This window comes from Gouania willdenowi, chromosome 13 (genome assembly GCF_900634775.1).
Source record: "Gouania willdenowi chromosome 13, fGouWil2.1, whole genome shotgun sequence".
NCBI lineage: Eukaryota > Metazoa > Chordata > Actinopteri > Blenniiformes > Gobiesocidae > Gouania > Gouania willdenowi.
Window position 1 is genome coordinate 43,215,710 of NC_041056.1, and position 21,631 is coordinate 43,237,340.

The following is a 21,631-nucleotide window of genomic DNA, read 5'->3' on the forward strand; positions in this document are numbered from 1 at the left end:
GTGCTCCGTCAGGTCCTGTAACTTTGCTCTGATTAGTCCATGAAAAATAGTCAGATTAGGACAGAAACCGTCCTATTGTTAATACAGATACACAGTCTGTCAATCAGTCTGTATTATATGAAGATCATCTACTGACCATCATCCAGTAGGTCTGAGCAGTGCTGTGTCAGCACACTCTCATATATGAACATCAGTGATGATGTGTAAATTACATCTGATCAGCTGATCCTGGTCTGACATCAACACGATACGAGACTTTGACGTTAAAACATGGAGAGAAGGAGATCAGTGGAGAAGTGAGTCTGAAGCTACATCTGAAGCTATATCCATCTACACACGCACACACACACACACACACACACATCTTCGCTGTGTTTTCTGTCCACATTTACTGCAGTGATGATCTCTGTGTGTGTGTTTGCACCTCCTTCTCAGTCGTGATATTTTCTGGTACTAAAACTATCAATGCAAACAGTTCCAGATTTCATGAATCACATTACGTCCCCCTGCATTCATTTATTTGCATTTCCTCCTCCCATATTTTTGCTCCCCCCTGGGAGATCCGCCTACTATACATATTCATCAGAGGGAAACGTGTTAAATGGAATCAGGGCACATTTAGAAGTGCAGCGGCGGTGCACAGCTGATTCCCTAGACTTTGTTCTCCTTAGTAGAGCATGACGTGATATTTGTACACGTTTTAAAATCACTAAACCTTTAGTGAATCCGGCCCTTAGTCTATAAATTCTTCATTTTATTTTATTTTATTCATTTCAAGGTGTGAAAGTGTCTTCAAATGTCTGGGATTGTAGGAGTTACATTTGTTACATTTGGTTGTGTTTCACAGACAAATATTGTGAAAATAACTCTACAAACATATGGATATCTCAGTCAAAACGTCCTTACCAGTGCCTCGGCAGGTCATTTTTTTAATGGCTTGTTTAGGACTTGGACTTGACTCAAGACTCGACTGTCTAGACTTGGGACTCGAGCACAAAGACTTGAGACTTGACTTTGACTTGCAAAACAAGGACTTGGTCCCACCTCTGGGTATAATACTCGACCTGTGAATTCACGACAGGGTGTCATTCAGTGCTTGAAGTACTTTTTTATGGCCACAAACTAGTATTTCTTTGCAACAAATTAGTTTTTTGAAGCCAAATACTGCTATTTCGTGGCCACAAATTAGTATTTCATAGCCAAAAACTAATATTTTGTGGAAACTAACTACTATTTCATGGGCCACCAATTAGCATTTTATGGCCACAAACTAGTATTTCTTTGCAACAAATTAGTTCTTCGTAGCAAAAATTTAGTCTTTCATGGGCCACCAATTAGTTTTTGCGTGGTCAAAAACTTTATGGCCACAGACTAATATTTCTTTGCAACAAACTAATATTCATAGCCAAAAACTAGTAAATGAGTTTTTTGTGGCCATTAATTAATTTATTTTACATCATAGGCCTGTCGTTGTTGTGTTTCCTCTTTTTACACACACACACACACACACACACACACACACACACACACACACACACACACACACACACACACACACTCCAGCACTGTTGGGTTTCCATGGTCTTGGTTCAGAGTGTTTTGATTGGTTGGTCTATTGTTTTCCTTCCAGCTGCTTGAATGAACTTCTTCTTCTGTGGTTTCTCTCTTCATTGTCCAGCTACAACATGCCTGACTCTCTGCATGGGAAATGGTTCCACTTCCTTTGATGTTTGATCCAATCCTCTCCCTGTGTGTCTCCTCACCATTTGTGCAGTAGTTTGCTACAATGCTGTTCACTGTAATTCTTTACTAACCACACCCTTGCCCCGCCCCATCCCGTGGCCCCGCCCTCCAACCCTCTCATTACGGTCCTGTGGGGTTCCGCAGTAGTAGAGACGTGGAGTCCTGGTGTGAGGAAGAGAAATAAACGCTAGGCACCATGTTGGTCTCACTCCACCATTCTTTCCTTTTCTTTTTCATTTCTTTTTATCTTTGATTTGATCTTTTCTCTTTGATCTTCTTATGATTTGTGGTCCGGGGGTCACTGACCAACCAAAAACACAGCTTCATATTTATGACAGGTCATCAGCTCCAACCTGAAGAGTTAAGGTGAAGAGCATTTCCTCATTATTTCCTCCCCCCTTCCTGCTGCTCATGTGTCTGTGTGTGGAATAGTAGCTACTGATGTGGATTGTCTCTTTCTTCTTCTTCTTCTTCTTCTGGTCTTGGTGCATCCTGCATGGCCTGAGCCCCTCCCTCTCCTCTGCTCTTCCTTCATCACTCTTTTCTCCTCTGTCTTCATCATCTGATCCAGCATTGCACTGCCTGCTCCCCCCCCCCCCTCCCCCCCCCCCTGTGGTTTCCGCTCTACACTTGTTCAGCTACCAACCAACATGCATTTCCATCTATCCACTCATTCATCTGTGTACCAATGACTCAGCACATTTATGGTTGAGCTGAGGGACGATGTCATGATATGTAAGACAACATCAGAATCCATCGTCACGTTTACACACACTCAGCGTTCATTTCTCATGTTCCTTCTCTTTGGCGTAGATCACAGCGAGATGATGGAGATTCAAGGTTTTGGAAGCAGCCCGTCGTCGTGGCAACAGGCTGAAGCCGGCGCCCACGAGTCCCTGTGTCAGTCGTGCTCTTCCAGCGGCCCCAACGTGTCTTTAAACCACCAGGGCTGCATGTGCATCCACAACGCTGCAGATATTCACACGTACGTACGAATAAAGCCTCCAAATGGAAGACCACCAGGCGTGACACACACATCTTCCCCCTCGCTGTTTACAGTGGGATTCATTGTTGGAAACGTATTTGTCCAGTTAGATTGATTAAATGGTGATCAGCCAATCACAGCCAGACATTTGACAAAGGTAAACAAAGAGTTAACAGCGATGAGTAAATGGTCCAAAAGTGACAAAAACATGTTCAGAAAAGAGTGAAAAGTGACTAAAATGAAACAAAAGCAGTCAAGAGTTGTAAAAAAATTGACAAATTTTTAAATGGACAAAGGACGTTTCAAAGGTTTTTTTCTGGTAGAATAATAATTAAGATGAAGAGCCACATGTTCAGTATCACTGACTTAATAAGTGCTTTCTCATGGTTTTAGTTAATAATCTGACCCTACCCTTAGAACACCCTCACTGCTCCGCCCTGATTACCACCTAAATCACACCCGTCATACATTTCATATGTAAACAGACAGACACCACAGTGACTAATGAAAACATTTTCTTCAATTATTCATGTACAGTACTTGCCGGACTATAAGTCGCTACTTTTTTCCCACGCTTTGAACCCTGCGACTTAAACAATGACGCGGCTAATTTGTGGATTTTCCAAACTTCATGTCACCAAAAAGTTGAGCTCCGTCACATTGGACCAGTGGATTAATGAAACTGTTTACATTAAGTTCTTCCCACTGAATCATTCTGATGAGTCATTTAGTCAATGAACACGCCCTCACCATGGCAACGATGTGGAGAAATACATACAATGCAGCTTTCACGTTGTGGGTAAAGTAAAAAATCAGCCAGTTTGTAATAGAAGGGAACAATAAACTATAAAGTTTGTTTAGAAGCTGTGATCGTTCTGTGTTAGTTCACGTTAAGAAGAACGAACAAAACTGTAAAAAGTCACCATAAAAAGATGTAAATGGACTGATGAGCAGTGAGGAGGAGACAATAGGCTATAATCATACCTCCGTTAAACCCGCCTACCTGTCCATTCTGATTGGCTGAGTCGCCTGATTGACAGGCTCCCTCATCAGCCAATAGGGTGAGAATATGTTACAATGTGGCCTTTGTGTGAATTATTCTCAGAAATTTTGCTAAATTATTGGAATGCTACAAACTAGTATTTTGTGGCCACAAACTATTAAATAGCATTAAATTAGTAATTCTTGGCCATAAACTAATATTTAAAGGCAATAAAATAGTATTTTGTATCAACAATCTGATCCTTTTCTTTAATTATATATATATATATATATATATATATATATATATATATATATATATATATATATATATATATATTATTACTTAGTTTAGCGTCGTTGACCAGAATTTAGTGTAATTCAGGTAACATAGGAGAAAATATTTTTCCTATTCACTCGATTTGAGTGGATTTTAATACGAAATCCAAAATGACGTTTAAATTTATAGTAAAAAAGGTACAGACTGTGCTCCAGCAACAAGACGCATATCATATCAGAAATGTGGAGCCCTCATCGTTTCCTTTTCTTTTGGTGGAAAAAAAACAATATTCAAAATTTTCCCACATTTCCTCCACCACCAATTAATATTTTCACGAGTTCTTATTCTAGTCAATCATTGAAAAAGAAAGGCACTGATTTCTATCTGAAATGTCTCATTATCTGATGTATTTAGATCCTGGACAAGCCCCCAACTTTAAATAAATATTGAACATAGAAGTATTTCATGGTTGTAACATGAGTTTTATCAGAGAGGGAAACGTACAGTGAGTAATCCACTGCTTTACACAACGCTTCTCTAAATGTCAACGTCCTAGACCTCAGAGAACATTTAAATCATTCTGATGTTTTCTAGTGTTTGTGGGAAAGAGGCCAGAGATAATGTAGACACACAGTTCTTCTTTTATTTATCATCAGATGCTGACTAAGTCTTTTTTCAACCAAGGTTCCTCTTTTCATTGAAAAAAAAAATCAATGGAACACTTTATAGCCTATATTAACAATATACAGTTATTCTCATCAACAAGTGTTGAATAGGAATCAAATAAACATAAAGAAACAAGGTTTTATGACCTTTTATATTAATTCTTTCTAATAAAAAGTTGCTGTTGAAGGACTTCCACCCAAAAGTTCTTCTATTCTCAGGGTTTGAGTGTCTTAAACAGTCTGTGATTTACTCTCTAGCTTCCACCAGAGCGTGTCAGCACACTGTTTTAGGGAGAGTAAAGGTCCCTTAGGAGAGCTCTTCTTCTCTGCTTCATTGTCTACTACAAAACCTCAGAGTTAGAACTGTCGCCCCCTGTGGTCACAACTGTTTTTATCCACTTTCTGTAAACAAGAGGTTTTCATCCACATCTTAACTTTACCTGTTTTTTTAGAGAAACTAAAATGATGTAAAAAGCTGCTAAATAATCTATAAATCTACTAAATAATCTATAGATCTACTAAAAAATCTATAAATCTACTAAATAATCTATAAATCTACTAAATAATCTATAAATCTACTAAATAATCTATAGATCTCTTAAATAATCTATAAATCTACTAAATAATCTATAAATCTACTAAATAATCTATAAATCTACTAAATAATCTATAAATCTACTAAATAATCTATAGATCTATTAAATAATCTATAAATCTACTAAATGATCTATAAATCTATTAAATGATCTATAAATCTACTAAATAATCTATAAATCTACTAAATAATCTATAGATCTCTTAAATAATCTATAAATCTACTAAATAATCTATAAATCTACTAAATAATCTATAAATCTACTAAATAATCTATAAATCTACTAAATAATCTATAAATCTACTAAATAATCTATAGATCTATTAAATAATCTATAAATCTACTAAATGATCTATAAATCTATTAAATGATCTATAAATCTACTAAATAATCTATAAATCTATTAAATGATCTATAAATCTACTAAATAATCTATAAATCTATTAAATAATCTATAAATCTATTAAATGATCTATAAATCTATTAAATGATCTATAAATCTACTAAATAATCTATAGATCTATTAAATAATCTATAAATCTACTAAATAATCTATAAATCTACTAAATAATCTATAAATCTATTAAATAATCTATAAATCTACTAAATAATCTATAAATCTATTAAATAATCTATAGATCTACTAAATAATCTATAAATCTACTAAATAATCTATAGATCTATTAAATAATCTATAAATCTATTAAATAATCTATAAATCTACTAAATAATCTATAAATCTACTAAATAATCTATAGATCTATTAAATAATCTATAAATCTACTAAATAATCTATAAATCTATTAAATAATCTATAAATCTACTAAATAATCTATAAATCTACTAAATGATCTATAAATCTACTAAATAATCTATAAATCTACTAAATAATCTATAAATCTATTAAATAATCTATAAATCTACTAAATAATCTATAAATCTATTAAATAATCTATAGATCTACTAAATAATCTATAAATCTACTAAATAATCTATAGATCTATTAAATAATCTATAAATCTATTAAATAATCTATAAATCTACTAAATAATCTATAAATCTACTAAATAATCTATAGATCTATTAAATAATCTATAAATCTACTAAATAATCTATAAATCTATTAAATAATCTATAAATCTATTAAATGATCTATAAATCTACTAAATAATCTATAAATCTACTAAATGATCTATAAATCTATTAAATGATCTATAAATCTACTAAATAATCTATAAATCAGGCTGAATGTTTCACTCTAATAAAAAACAATGGATGTTTACAGGCAGTGGAGCCGTGTGACATCATCAATCACATGATTTCAAGATGGAGGAACACAGGCTCTAAAACTGTAAAGTAGTCCTGTTTAAAGTTAATAAAATGAACAAGGTGCATAATAATGTGTTTTGTTAGGCATAGATCTACTAATAAAGATGTTTTTCAGGCACATTAGTAAAAACAGTAGATAATCACTTTAAAGACGGGGCTTCGTTGACTTTGTTTTTGTTTAAAATACTTGTAATAAAACACAGTTTGATGTAAAGTGCTGATCTTTATGATGATGTGTATTTATTTATTTAGGGTTCCTCTAAAGATGCTCTGTCAGAACATGAAGAGGCAGATCGTATCTCGAGCGTTCTATGGATGTAAGTATATCATTATGTTCTTCTGTGATGACAGTAGAGGACATACTGTAATAAGTAGAAGATCAGTGGTATTAATGTGTCCTATAGATGTAAAGGATTGTTTTCTGTTCCTACTGTATATTTCCTTATCCAGGGTTAGCGTACTGCCGCCACCTGTCCACAGTGCGGACCCACCTGTCGGCTTTGGTAAACCACAACATTGTTCCTCCAGACCGGCCCTGTGAGGCAGCAGGAGGTCTCAGTAAGGAGGTGTGGAGCAAGTACCAGAAAGACTGTAAGGTGGGTGGAGAGAAGAGCTCCACCATTAGGATAATAACGACCAAACAGTTATTAATAACAGTTATTAACATTTATCAACATTTATTATCAACAGTTATTAACATTTATTATTAACAGTTATTAACTGTTATTAATAACAGTTATTAATAACAGTTATTATTAGCAGTTATTATTAACTGTTATTATCAACTGTTATTATCAACTGTTATTATTAACTGTTATTAATAACTGTTAATAATAACAGTTGATAATAACTGTTGATAATAACTGTTATTAATAACAGTTATTAATAACAGTTAATAATAACAGTTAATAATAACAGTTGATAATAACAGTTGATAATAACTGTTATTAATAACAGTTATTATCGACAGTTATTATCGACAGTTATTATTAACAGTTATTATTGACAGTTATTATTAACAGTTATTATTAGGAACGATGAAGGTGCTCGTTTTTCTCAAACGATTGGGGACCTGTTTAGGCCACACCCCCCAGACCTGAGAGTCAAAGTCATGTACAAAACACTGACCTTTTCACAGACAATTGGCCGTAGTTTAGTTGTAATTATGTAAATAAAGTGCATGTGTGTGTTTTTATACAGTTGTTTATTTCCTACATATTTACAGGAGCTGAACGTGATAAAGTTCTCACATGAAGCGCTAAAAAATGTTACAGTGCACTTTATTTGTGGAGCTAATCATGTAGTTTCATTTCCAACATGAACACAGTATATTTACCACAAAGTGAGAATAAATAGTTACAATATCCTATATTATAAACTTATGATCATAGCTCCTGTAATATCTAGGACTATAATTATTTCAATACATTCATCTTCTTATATACACCCATTTATACTATGAAGGGAGGCATAATTCATTGATCATTAATTCTGATGTGATCATATTTTCTTATGTATACATCAGTTATAATGAGAACCAATGACTGTCTTTTTGTTTCAAATATTTTCACTTTCATTATAGAACATAGTCTAACGTGTGTGTGTGTGTGTGTGTGTGTGTAGAACTATAAGGAGCTAGAGCTGCTGAGGCTGGTTTATTATGGAGGTGTGCAGCATGACATCAGGAGGGAGGTGTGGCCTTTTCTGTTGGGACACTACAAGTTTGGAATGGGGAAGAAGGACATGAGTCAGGTACACACACAAACGCACACACACACACACATACACACACACACTAATGTAACTCCATGTTGGTCCTCAGATTGACTCCAGGATCAGTGAGCGCTACCAGCAGGTGATGCGTGAGTGGAAGTCCTGTGAGGTGATAGTGAAGCAGAGGGAGAAGGAGATGCAGTCGGCCATCTTTGCTAAGCTGTCGTCAGGAAGTAGCATCGACAGCCACGTCCTGCGCTTGGTGCACAGAGACTCCATCCTTAGTAACGAGGTACACACACCACACATCTGTACATTCTTTCATTCCAGTTCTTCTTCTTCTTCTTCTTCTTCTTCTTCTTCTTCTTCTTCTTCTTCTTCTTCTTCTTCTTCTTCTTCTTCTTCTTCTTCTTCTTCTTCTTCTTCTTCTTCTTCTTCTTCTTCTTCTTCTTCTTCTTCTTCTTCTTCTTCTTCTTCTTCTTCTTCTTCTTCTTCTTCTTCTCAGTTAAAGTGTTTCTGCTGTGGGGTGGAGGGACACCTTATTAGAGCGTGTCCTAATCGTGCAGGTGGAGTTGCTCACGTCATGGCCGGCCGAGCTGGCTGCGGCGGCCAAGCCACGTGGCCCGGCCGACGAGGCGCCTCTACTTCTGCGTCTGCCGCAGGGCAGCCCGGTCAGACTGTGGGGAGGGGAGACGCTGAGGGGGGTTCAGAGCATCAGGTGGAGGAGAGATCGGGGGTCGATGAGCGTACCGAGGTGTTGGGAGACGTAGAAGGTGAAACGGGTAAGGATAATGATGAGGGACCGGAGGTACCTGAGATAAGGGGGAGATAGGTGGAGACAACAGAGAGGCAGGTGAGCAGGGGGAGAGTGTGGAGATGATTGATGAGATGATTGTTGAGCTTAGTGAGACTGGTGGGGCTGTGGGATAAACTGGTAGTGGGCTTAATCTTAGACACGTTGATCCTAAATACCTGTTTTAGGTAAAACCACTCACTCCACCACCATTATACCTAAGCTTCACACTGGTCAACAAGACTGGCTGAATGGATTTCACAACACAATAAACACAATATAAAAAAAAGAAAAAGAGATTCGATGTTTCCTTTATAACCTCCTTTAGCCTAGGAAACACTGATGCATCCTTTACCAAAGGAGACCACATAATGATGACCCACAATTGCTGATAACATTTTAAGGGACACGCACACCTGAGCGCTCACGGAGACTCATGATAAGTAACGTAGATCATGTAAGTTCACAATGCAATAATATTCCCTGAACAACTTTAAATAAATAATCTAAAACCCATATATTATGATATGTAAGACATATAATGAGATTATAACAGATATAAAACAGACACTCTGTGGTTCTAGAAAAATGGATCAGAGACATTTTTCTCCACATGATGTTTTATTTATACATAATTCATATTAATGAGTAGAAGGTGAGTGTGAGCAACCATTCTCAATCTTTTAGTTTACCTTTAGTTCCTTGTAGCCATGGTAACCTCTTTTCCTTTGATTTACATTCAAACCTCTTTGTTCAGCTAATAACAGTTTGTGGGAAGAAGCTGTTAATGTGGTGAGATGTTCTGCATCTCAATGAACGATATCTTCTCCTGGAGGGAAGGATCTGGACCATGGCTTTACCAGGTGACCAGTACCAGAAGAATCATTGATGATTATCAGAGCTCGATTAAAGAGTCTGTAATCATAGAGAACCTCCAGAACACACAGCTCACAGAGCTTTTTACACAGAGAACCACCTTGTTCAGAGTTCTCCTTTCTTTAGCTGTGATGTTTCATAGAGCTATAACAAACACACTGTCTATGGTGCAGACATTAAACTTAAGCAGAATCTTATTTGTAAATCCTCTAAGTTTCTGCAGAAAGAAGAGATGCTGACGAGTTTTTCTGATGATGTGATTATAGTGTTTTAGTTTCATCTCAGGTCATTAGACAAAGTTTAACTCCTCAACAATTAGCACTTAGGAGTTATCGATGACAACAGGCGTGTGAGAGTTACCACGACTGAAATCAAAAACAAGTTCACATGTTTTAGACGTAAAGAGTAAAAAAAAAGGACTTAAAATGTTCCCTGAGGAGATCCAGGACTCATAAACACTTCATCAGAAAGATGTTTACGCTCTATGATCTAGCAGTTAAAAAGATAAACATCCACTTACACATAACATCACTGGAAAAAGAGAATTAAATGCAGAGCTGTAATCAACAATATTCTAGTGTGAGATCAGTGTGATAGTGTCCAAATATTATCTTCATAACCAGGTGACATGTTTCATTTTCATAAAATTGTATAGAAAATCCACCTTGTGATTTTAAAAATATATCTTATGTTATATATATAACCTACACCAGATCTGCAACACTTGAAAACATATTTTACTATGATTCAGTGAAAATAAACATTTAAAGATGGTTCATTTAACACTAAAACTTTCTCAGCAGTATTTAACTTTACTAAGTCGTAACTACATCTGTCATATGTATTTATCTTTGTGTGTTTAAATCCTAGAAAGTAAATCAGCCCCTGAGGGCCCCTCACATGGTCCATGGGTGCTACCTGGGGCCCACGGGCCCCATATTGGTGGCCCCTGATTTAAAGGGTCCTAATTATAAAGAAGTGTCTATTTCTACAGTTGCCGTACCCCCGGTGCTATTGGTACGCATACCAAAGTACAAGTACGTAGCGTCTTAGGCTTAGGGTAAGGTTTAGTCTTAGTCACATGACCTAAACTGGCCATAGAGGGGTGCTGCATATGGATAGAATGTTGGTATATTGATACAGAACCCGTACAGATAGCCACTGCCTAATTATAAACCAATGGTGTCCCTGTGTCTCTCTCAGGTGTTCATGTCTGTAGACGAGCCTGATGCAGGCCAGGACACCCCCAGCAGAGAGGACGGGGCCCCCGCTGTGACCACGCTGGTCCCCCCTGTGGCCCTCCACCCAGAGGAGCGAGCGCTGCTGGAGTTTGACTCTCCTGACTCAGGTCTCCCCTCCTCCAGAAACTACTCAGTGACTTCAGCTCACTCACAGATTCTGTCCAGCACAGAGGAGGAGGGAGTGGAGGAGGAGCTTCCTACTCCTGGCCACGCCTCCCTGAGTGAGGAGAAGCTGTGCAGTCAGCTGGACAAACTGGTGACCAATGGAGGAGCTGCAGAAGGCCTTTCACCATCTCTGTCCTCCTACACGGTATCAGACATACTGTAGACCCAACAACACTCTGGGATGTGATCACATGCTAACGTAGTTTTTACTGTGATCACATGCTAACCTGTAGTTTTACTGTGATCACATGCTAACCTGTAGTTTTACTGTGATCACATGCTAACGTAGTTTTTACTGTGATCACATGCTAACCTGTAGTTTTACTGTGATCACATGCTAACCTGTAGTTTTTACTGTGATCACATGCTAACGTGTAGTTTTTACTGTGATCACATGCTAACATGTAGTTTTTACTGTGATCACATGCTAACCTGTAGTTTTACTGTGATCACATGCTAACCTGTAGTTTTACTGTGATCACATGCTAACCTGTAGTTTTACTGTGATCACATGCTAACGTGTAGTTTTTACTGTGATCACATGCTAACCTGTAGTTTTACTGTGATCACATGCTAACGTAGTTTTTACTGTGATCACATGCTAACCTGTAGTTTTTACTGTGATCACATGCTAACCTGTAGTTTTACTGTGATCACATGCTAACGTAGTTTTACTGTGATCACATGCTAACCTGTAGTTTTACTGTGATCACATGCTAACATGTAGTTTTTACTGTGATCACATGCTAACATGTAGTTGTTCTTATTTCCAGATCGAGCTGTTGGACACAGTCGCTCTGAACCTTCACAGAATAGACAAAGATGTCCAACGCTGTGATCGAACCTATTATTACTTCACACCAGGAAACCTGGAGAAGCTCAGAAACATCATGTGCAGGTAGAGAGCACGCTCAGTGGGAATGACAGGAAGCACTTGGGTCTGATAGAAACGTACCCATCGGTGTTACATGAAGGACATTTATTTATCTGGAGGCTTGTTGTCCTGCGGCCATGGTGTGAACTTTCTAAAAAGCAGATTCCACAGAATCAGAATCTGAATGAGGCTAGCTGGCATCATTGAGGGTTTGAGAAATTCAAGATGGCCGCCAAAATTCCCAAATCTATAATTGGTCCTAATTTGGTCAGTTGATACCAATTTTGTTGTATAACATCAAATATAAGGTTTTATGATGACCATAAGGTTGTAGGTAATCATTTTATTCAGTTATTGTCGTCATAAACTATTTTGGTACAAATATGATAGAACATTTAAGTACATGAACATAAATCCCTACCAGGTTTGGAGAGTCACTCTCAGATCTTTATTCTTTTCTGTGGTGGCAGCTCGCTACATGGCCACGCCCCCAGAGAATACTGCTGCTAGTGTGTGAAGTATGTTTATTACTCATGGTGTCGACACGGAAAATGTTTGAGAGAAAAAAAAATACGACACCACATAATGAAGGGGGAGGATCAACTCAGCACTGATACTCCATTTCTGCACTTTTTTTAACCTAAAATACTACTATTTTGACAAAAATATAATCCCTACAACCTTGTGGTCGTCATAAATGAATTCCTTGACCTTGAGAACCCTATGTTTGATATATTGCACAATAGAAGAATTGAACAAATTAGGACCAATAAGCGGATTCGGATTCGGCATCTCGCAAAGCATGCTGGTCTGGGTCAAAGGTCAGGACTACCCAGCTCCCGCCTAGCTCATGTCATAAAACGTAAACATGGCCGAGTCTGACAAAGATATTGAATATTTTGAGCGTTGTAAAGTGGATGTTTTAAAAGAATATTGTAAGAGACGTGGACACGTTGTTACTGGGAAGAGGAAGAAAGAACTGGTGGCCCTCGCGTGGGCATTGTCATTTCAAAAAGCGCAGGAACGAGAGGCTGTCAACCTTGATTATAAATCTCTGCTCGAGATCGATGTTGACAGTTGATCCTGGGGGGATCGGGTATATTGTGGCGAGAAAGAAAAGGACGCCAACAAACCCCCGAAACCTGCTGGGTGAGAGACACCTCTCTAACATGTACACCACAATATAATATTTATATACTAGTTTACTAGTTAGCTTTAATGTAGTACAGTATATGTCAAACTTACTGATTTAATCCATTCGGCACGACGTTCTGGATCTTTTCTTTCAGTAGGAAATGGGATGAGTACGTATGGCGGGTCGCATATACATCGTGAGGTTCCTTTATTGCACTCGTGAACGGGGCAAAACTCTTTCATCCACGTATTAAGCCCACGTGTACCGTTGGAACAGCCACGCACTGAACAATGGGACCCTGGCATATTGCCTTAAAACGACCTTAAGCAAAGTAAATGCCTAAAAGTCCGTATAAGTAGCCGGTTGTTCCGCTAGACAGGGGCTTTGTTGACACGCTGGGCAGTCGTGAACTCTGACCCGGATATATTGACCCGGGAATCGCGCATGCGTACTGATAATGCTGATTTGGCTTATTATAGATTTAGATATTTTGGCGGCCATCTTGAATTTCTTAAAACTAAGAGTCACGAATGTAACTGTGCTTCTATGAATCCCAAATGATCACCAGAGGCGGTGCTTTAAGCACTGAATATTCCCCTTCACGCATGCGCAGTGCAAGTACGTATAGCAACAATGTCACCTGTGACCCCTGGATAACCTGGAGGAATATATCTTCAGGTGTCACTCCAGGACACTTTCCTATAGAATCTTCTCACAAGCCAACAAGGATTCTGACTGACAAAGAGGGTCCGCCCATCTGCATAGAGACGGGATCAAGCCTTACTGTCCCTCCAACAGGACTGTAACTCCTTCAGATAATCCTCTGAATGTGGAATAGCAAAAGCTGTGGGGGCGGGCCTGCTGTGGGACAGCTGTGTGCAGCCGCTGTAAAGCCAGGCGCATGATAGCGTGCATGGAGTTGTCCTTCACCTTGGTCCCTGAACTCTGATCTGAGAAGTGGGAGCTCTGCTCAGACATCTGGGATCCGACATCCAAATCCTCCACATAATCACAGAAATGAGAGTGTATCCTCCTCAGGCAGCAGCGCTGGCATTGGAGGAGAAAGTGCTGCATCAGCCACCAGGGGAATAACCGGCCAATCAGCAGACAGCTGCTCGACTAGAAGATAACCCACTATGGTCAGACTTGGCTTTCTGCCGGGAGGGGGCAGCTGCCGTAGCCTCTCCCCGCTGCTTAGAGTGTGTCTGACGAGCCGGAGGTGGCTGGCCTGGGAGGAGGTCGACTTCAGCTACTGAGCCTTCCACTCCTGCCAACCTGGCAACCCTTGCTGCCCGAGGCAAGTAGCTGCAGTTAATGCAGGGTTTGCCTGACCGCAGGTGCTCAGGGGCAAGGCATGCGGGGCATAGGTCAAGCATCCTCTGGCTGTAACGAAGCCACACAGGATGTGCAGATATGAGAGACATCCATTGTAGTTGCACTGAGAAGACACAGTTAACACAGTTGTTCTAGCTCAACAGAGGGAGGGGGCGCGTACGCCGCCTGTCCGGTATCACCCTGCACTGTGTGTATCGGCAGAACCAAACACAAACCATATGCTGGGGGGAGGCGGCACTAACGCGGCCTGTGCCAACAGAGGTTGCTAATGGTTGAAGCTACCACTATCCAAACACTCACCGTCACAGCTCCTGGAGGGCGAATGCTCGCTGCTCCGACCTACCACAGTCGCGTAGCTACTAGCGACGGTAGCTTTAGCTATATGCACAATCTTCCAGCAAACTGTGCGTGAGAAGAAAAAAAAGGAAAGTGTCCTGGAGTGACACCTGAAGATATAAGCTTCCTCCGGTTCATCCAGGGGTCACAGGTGACATTGTTGGTATACACACTCGCACTGCGCATGCACGAAGGGGAATATTCAGTGCTTAAAGCCCCGCCTCTGGTGGTCAGCAGGGATGAAATAGAACTCTGGTGCAGCGTGGAATCATCCAGATTCTGATGCTATGGAATGTTCTCTACCAGAATCAGTTGGAGGGGATTTTAACAAGTTTCACACGAAAACTAGGGTTTGGCAAATGGACTATTTAGTCGACCTGATCCACAGATCAGTGTTTTATAAAGATTCTTCTTTTCCTTTTTTATAATTTCCCACATTCTGTTTCAGAGTTTATCCATCTCCATGTCTGTTTATTCAAAAAGCGCCTTTCAAGCCACTTTACAATAAAAACAGGATAATAAAAACAGTGCAATACATTAAAAACAGTAAAATACAAAGAAGAAGAGAAGAGAAAAGTAATGTAGGTGAAATCAGGGATGATAATTTACAGAAAATGGACAGATTGGAAGAGATGCGTTTTGAGTCTGGATTTGAAGAGGGGTAAAGTATTGATAAGGTATCCACATGACCTCATGTTTCCCTAACATGACTGATCACAGGCTGTTAAACATCCTGAAATATTAAAGTGAATGTGGAACTCTGCACGGAAACAAGGCCGTGCGTCACATCAGCAAACAGGTAAATATAATGATGGCTCTTACCTGACCCATAGACATATATCAATGAGACCTCGTTATGTTCCGCGATGCGCTTGCAGAAAAGTAGAGGCGTGGCTTCTGGTAGATTGGCAGAGGCAGGGGGAGGAAGTGGAGCTGTTTAGGGCGGGACATGATTAATGGAGGAAACTGTTGTCAGCTGTTTGCTACACATGCTAAAGCTAACATTAGCTCTCTGACCACATGTTTACAAAGACAAGTATGTGATATTTTCCCAAAACATGCATGTGAAGTTATATTCAGTGTCAGATTGGAATTTCCCATTGATTTCAATTCGAAATGAAAAATATGTTTAAAAAAATAATACATTTTTCGCTGTTTTTTTGTTTTCAAGTAAATTAAGATTTTTTTGTATGTTTTCTGAGATCTCAGATACGTTTGTGAACCTTTTTCAGTCTCTGGCGTGCGTGTGTGTGCGTGTGTGTGTGCGTGCGTGCGTGCGTGTGTGTGTGTGCGTGTGTGTGTGCGTGCCTGTGTGTGCGTGCGTGTGTGTACATGCCTGTGCGTGTGTGTGCGTGCGCGTGTGTGCGTACGTGCGTGTGTACATGCCTGTGCGTGCGTGTGTGTGTGCGCGTGCATACGTGTGTGCGTGTGCGTGCGTGTGTGTGTGCGTGCGTGTGTGTGCGTGTGCGTGCAGTGGTTTTTTTAATAACTACTGATAATCAAGTGTGTAAAAGCATAATTTGAAATCACTTTCCAGTTGCTGTAGTTGTAAACCTCACAGTTGTGCATCAGGTGTGAATGTTAGAGAATGTAGACTCACTGAAACTGCTCTGATCAAAGTGATCAATGACATAAGGTTGAACACTGACTCAGGAAAAGTATCTGTTCTAATTCTATTGGATCTAAGTCTACATTTGACACTGTAGATCATACAATTTAGTTACACAGATTGTAAACATGGGTTGGACTAAATGTTAAAGTAATGGTTTAAGTTCTACTTGAGGATCAAAGTTATTTTGTAAACATAGTAAACTTTGAATCTGACAGATTACCAATGTCCTGTGGGGTTCCTCAGGGATCTGTTCTTGGACCTCTTCTGTTTAGCCTTTATATGCTTCCTTTAGGACACATTTTACACAACTGTAAGGTTGATTATCAGAGCTACGCAGATGACACACAACTATATCTATCACTGAACCCAGATGACTATGGTCCCATTGAGGTGTTGTGTGACTACTTAGAAAAAGTAAACTGCTGGATGAGTGAAAACTTCCTTCAACTAAACCATGACAAGATGGAGGTGATTGTCTTTGGTAACAATGAAAAGAGGACTGCTGTCAGCAAGTATCTGAGTCTGGATCTTTAGAAGATAAAGACCAAGTCAAAAACCTTGGTGTTCTGATTGACTCAGATCTGACATTCAGCATCAGATCAAATCTATCACAAAAACATCTTCTACCACCTAAAGAACATCTCCAGAGTGAAAGGTTTAATGACTCAGAAAGATCAGGAGAAACTCGTCCATGCTTTTATCTCCAGCAGACTGGACTATTGTAATGGTCTTCATCAAACATCTACAGCTGGTTCAGAACGCTGCAGCTCAGGTCTGAACCAGAACAAAGAGGTCAGAACACATTAGTCCAGTTTTAAAGTCTTTACACTGGCTCCCAGTCAGCCTCAGAGGAGACTGTAAAGTTCTGCTGCTGGTTATAAATGTGTGAATGGGTTTGGTCCAGAATACATCAGTGAGATGTTAGTCAGGTATGAACCCAGCAGGTCTCTGAGATCTATGGACACAGGTCAGATAGTGGAGCCCAGAGCTCACAGTAACCATGGTGATGCTGTGTTTAGTTGTTATGCTGCAAAGAAGTGGAACAAACTGCAGCAGAGCTGAAGTCAGCATCACATGTGAACATTTTTAAATCAAAGTTAAAGGAACTTTTTTTCTCTACTGTGTATGATTGAGAGAGATTTATGGTCATGTTGTTGATGTCATGATGATTTTACTGATGATTTTAATTGATTTTACTGATGATTTTAATTGATTTTACTGATGATTTTAAATGTTCTTATTGATTTTAAACAATTGAATGTTTTATCATGTAAAGCACATTGAGTTGCCTTGAGTATGAAATGCGCTATACAAATAAATTTGAATAGTTTTTCATTTCTTTTTAATACACAAAGAAAGATAAATGTTACCTTTGTTTGTTTGTTTAGATTTAAACTTCTATATCTTTGAGGTTTGGAAACACTGAGATAAAGAATGTGAAATAATGTTGTTTACAGAATTAGAATCTGATATTAAACCTGCCCTTGTGTTTTTATTGGTGTGATTAATTCTGCTGTGATGTGTTGTCATTGTTCTTGTGTGTTACAGCTATGTGTGGGAACATCTCGAGATGGGCTACGTACAGGGCATGTGTGACCTACTGGCTCCTCTCATGGTGATCCTCAACGATGGTGAGGACTAATAATCCATTCATGTGAAACTAATCACTGTTATTAACACACTGTGAGAAAAGTGAAGCATCTTATTTCATGTTCACACAGATGTTAAACACTGTGTTTACATTAATAAGATGAAGTATTATAGGGACAAATATATCCACAATATACACGTGTTTAATAATCTGTGTGTATAATTCATTATCATGTGTAAATCTTTGCTTATGAATTATGTAAAGTGTGTTTGTGGATCGGCCGCTGTTTGAATTTATTTTTGAGAACAACACGAGTGTAAAGCTCCACCCCTCCATTAGGGGGCAGTATTGAAGTCTCTGATGAAGATTAATTAGATTTTAATCGTAGTCTGATACCTGACATTAAAGGGGCGGTATTATGAATGAATCACTTTCTAATGGTTCTGCTACAGTGATATACGTTCATTTATCCTCAGAGGGTCAGAGTGGAAAAAGTTCTGTTTCCTCCTCCCTCGTTATTCCACATTTTGTAAAAAATTAGCTCCAAACGAGACAGATTTTTCTTGGTACCTGACGTCACGTACCGGAGTACCGGAAACTCCTCCTGCTGACAATCCTGGCTCCTCCTACCTTATAAGAATGTGAGCTCCTCCCTCTCCAACTACCCCACAGCTAAAACAAATACTGCAGTTTAATATAGAATATACATTATACTTTATTTGGGGCGACCGTGGCTCAGGTGGTAGAGGGGGTCGTCTTCTGATCAAGAGGTTGGGGGTTCCATCCCAGTCTTTACCTGTCTGGTCGTAGTGTATCCCATGGCAGCTCAGTCCCATTGGTGTGTGAATGGATGAATGAGTTGATATTGTGGGACTACTTCAGTGTGGGGATAAAGCACTATATCAATCAAGACCATCAGCCATTTATTGTCATATATGTAAATGTAAATGCACTACTGGACGCCCAAATTGCACTACTTTTTCTGCTGCTTGTGTCTACAATTTTTGCGATCGTGTCGGGAGTCACTGCTCGGAGCCACAGACCAATTGTTTACACCAATCAGCTGTTAGCACTCCGTGCTAATGCTAAGCCAGCCTATGCAGCGAGACCCAACATCCCTCGTGAACTGAGGAGTAAACAACGGGGGCCGTCGTCATAGGGAATGTTAGCTCTTTCTCCAATAAGATGGACGAGCTAGCGGCGCTAACCCGGCATGAGAAGGACTTCTGGGAAGTCTGCAGATGTCGTGACTCACAACGCTAACACCAGACTCAATTGTGGAATTGGACGGCTTCCAACTTTTATGCGGTGACAGGATGACGGAGAGCGGTAAGCGTAAAGAAGGGGGTGTGGCTGTGTATGTAAATGATAGATGGTGTTATCCGGGGCACATCACTATCGAGGAGCAGTTTAGTAGTAAAGATATTGATATTGTGTGTGTAACTGTGGAGGAGGAAGAGGAAGAGGATGTTCAGCCGCTGAGAGGATGAAGGTCCACCTTCACAGCATAAAACAGTGTTTGTCTGACTCACAATCACAATAACCGCTTAAATATCCATGTGTTTTACCGTAATTAGCAGTTTTTTGCCTGAAAACAATAACAAGTGTGTGGATAGAAAAAGATAATCAATAGTGATCAGCTGTTGTGTGTATCTAGCGTCTACAGACATGCCTACTTATTAATATGCATAAGTAGGCCATGAATCAGCACGTTTTGAGAGTTGCTCAGAAAGTGACTTTTCATTTTTTTTTTTTTTTTTTTTTTTTTTACTTGTCTGCACATGCTGTCAAAGGTCAACACCACAGGAAGTGCAATCATTATGAGACAGCAATGCATATTTTGTTATTGCAATAAAATACATTGATTTATTTTATTACTTAATTGTGACCATCACCAGCCCTCCCTAAGGAAGGGTAAGAAATCTTTTATTATAGGGAGGATATAAAAAGGGAGAGCAGTGTTACACCTAAGTGGAGGGGGAGGGGGAAGGGGAGGGGAAAGGGAGCAGGGAGGAGAGACTCAAGGCAGGAAATAGAAAAGGTGGGGAAGAATAGACTGTTTTGCAGTGAGGGTGAGATGTGAGGTTGTAGAATATATTGTGCTTATTATGTTGTGTAATCCAGCCAGTATGGTGACAAGTGTGAAGCTTAGCTATAATGGTGGTGGCTGTGAACAGGGGGAATGAGTGAGTGGTAGTACCTAAAGCAGGTATTTGAGATTAACGTGTCTAAGGTTAAGCCCAGTATGAGTTTCATCCCACATCCCAAGGCGTGCCAGTGCATCGTGTACCAGTTTATGTACAAAAAAAAAAACGCTACTGCAAGCCCAGGAACTGCCCTGGGCCCGCAGATGCAGCCAGGCCAGCAGAAAGAGCGGGGGCCAGGGAGCCCCAGGCAACCCCCCCGCGGCCGAGCAACCCCCCAAATGCCCCCAAGATCCCAGGCCGAGAGGCAGCCACCGCCCCCCACACACACATCCGAGGAAGCCCCGAGCACCCAGCGCATCCCCCCACCGACCCCAACCCCAAGGCCCCCCGCCAGCATCCAGCCACCACAGGAGAGAGGGACCCCAATGGCACACAACCGATGCAGAGTAGCAGCCCCCAGCCAAAGGCGCAGAACCCACCCACCCGCCAGCCCGCAGATAGCAGGACAGACCTACCAAGTGGCCGATACCGACCTCAACCCCCGGAACAGCTAGAGCCGCCCCCCAGCAAAGAGCACCACCCCGGAGCGCCAAGCAATCCCGCCCCAACCCCGGCGCAGACGCCGGCACCCACCAGCGCGCCCACCTCCCACACCGGCGCGGCAAGCCGCCCCGGACCCACACGCCGCGAGGCACGCCCCCAAGGCAACCAGGAAACGAGACAAGCGCCAAGCCCCACCCGCAGGGAAGGGGCACCCCCACGCCGCACCAGGCCGGCACCGCCCAGAGAGACCCCGCAAAGGGAGCCCCCAGCAACACCCCTCCACACCCCCCAGAGACCCACCGCCCCAGATGTGTGAATTTACCCACCACCCTGTTATGGTCCCTATCCCCTGACTTTTCAGAAAGTGACTTTTCAGAGGCTAAAACTCCAGAAAACAGAAGAGTTCAGGAAAATAAACCTCAAATACTATGTTGTTAAGATTCTTAAAACAAACACATTTAAAGTTGTTTTTTTTTTTTACACAAATCTCTCCCCATAAAATACTGCTCCAAAATCATCATCATATTCATGATTTTTGTTCCTAACAAAGTTTTAAACAGCTCTTCTTTATTTCTCACATTTGTCATTGGAGGATTGTAGCATCCTGACACACACACACACACACACACACACACACACACACACACACACACACACACACACACACACACACACACACACACACAGCTATG

General features: G+C 40.3%; 1 protein-coding gene across 4 annotated transcripts in view; it reads left to right on the forward strand.

The window, feature by feature from the left end:
- The window catches only part of sgsm2 (small G protein signaling modulator 2), a 112,994-nt gene that overhangs the window by 86,935 nt on the left and 4,428 nt on the right, over positions 1–21,631 (forward strand). For all 4 annotated transcript variants that reach the window (XM_028464684.1, XM_028464686.1, XM_028464687.1 and 1 more), the window contains 8 exons: positions 2,557–2,728; positions 6,831–6,895; positions 7,029–7,174; positions 8,202–8,330; positions 8,401–8,583; positions 11,164–11,511; positions 12,140–12,264; positions 18,207–18,289. In XM_028464684.1, the coding sequence (XP_028320485.1) occupies positions 2,557–2,728; positions 6,831–6,895; positions 7,029–7,174; positions 8,202–8,330; positions 8,401–8,583; positions 11,164–11,511; positions 12,140–12,264; positions 18,207–18,289 (1,251 nt within the window). The remainder of the gene's footprint in view (positions 1–2,556; positions 2,729–6,830; positions 6,896–7,028; positions 7,175–8,201; positions 8,331–8,400; positions 8,584–11,163; positions 11,512–12,139; positions 12,265–18,206; positions 18,290–21,631) is intronic.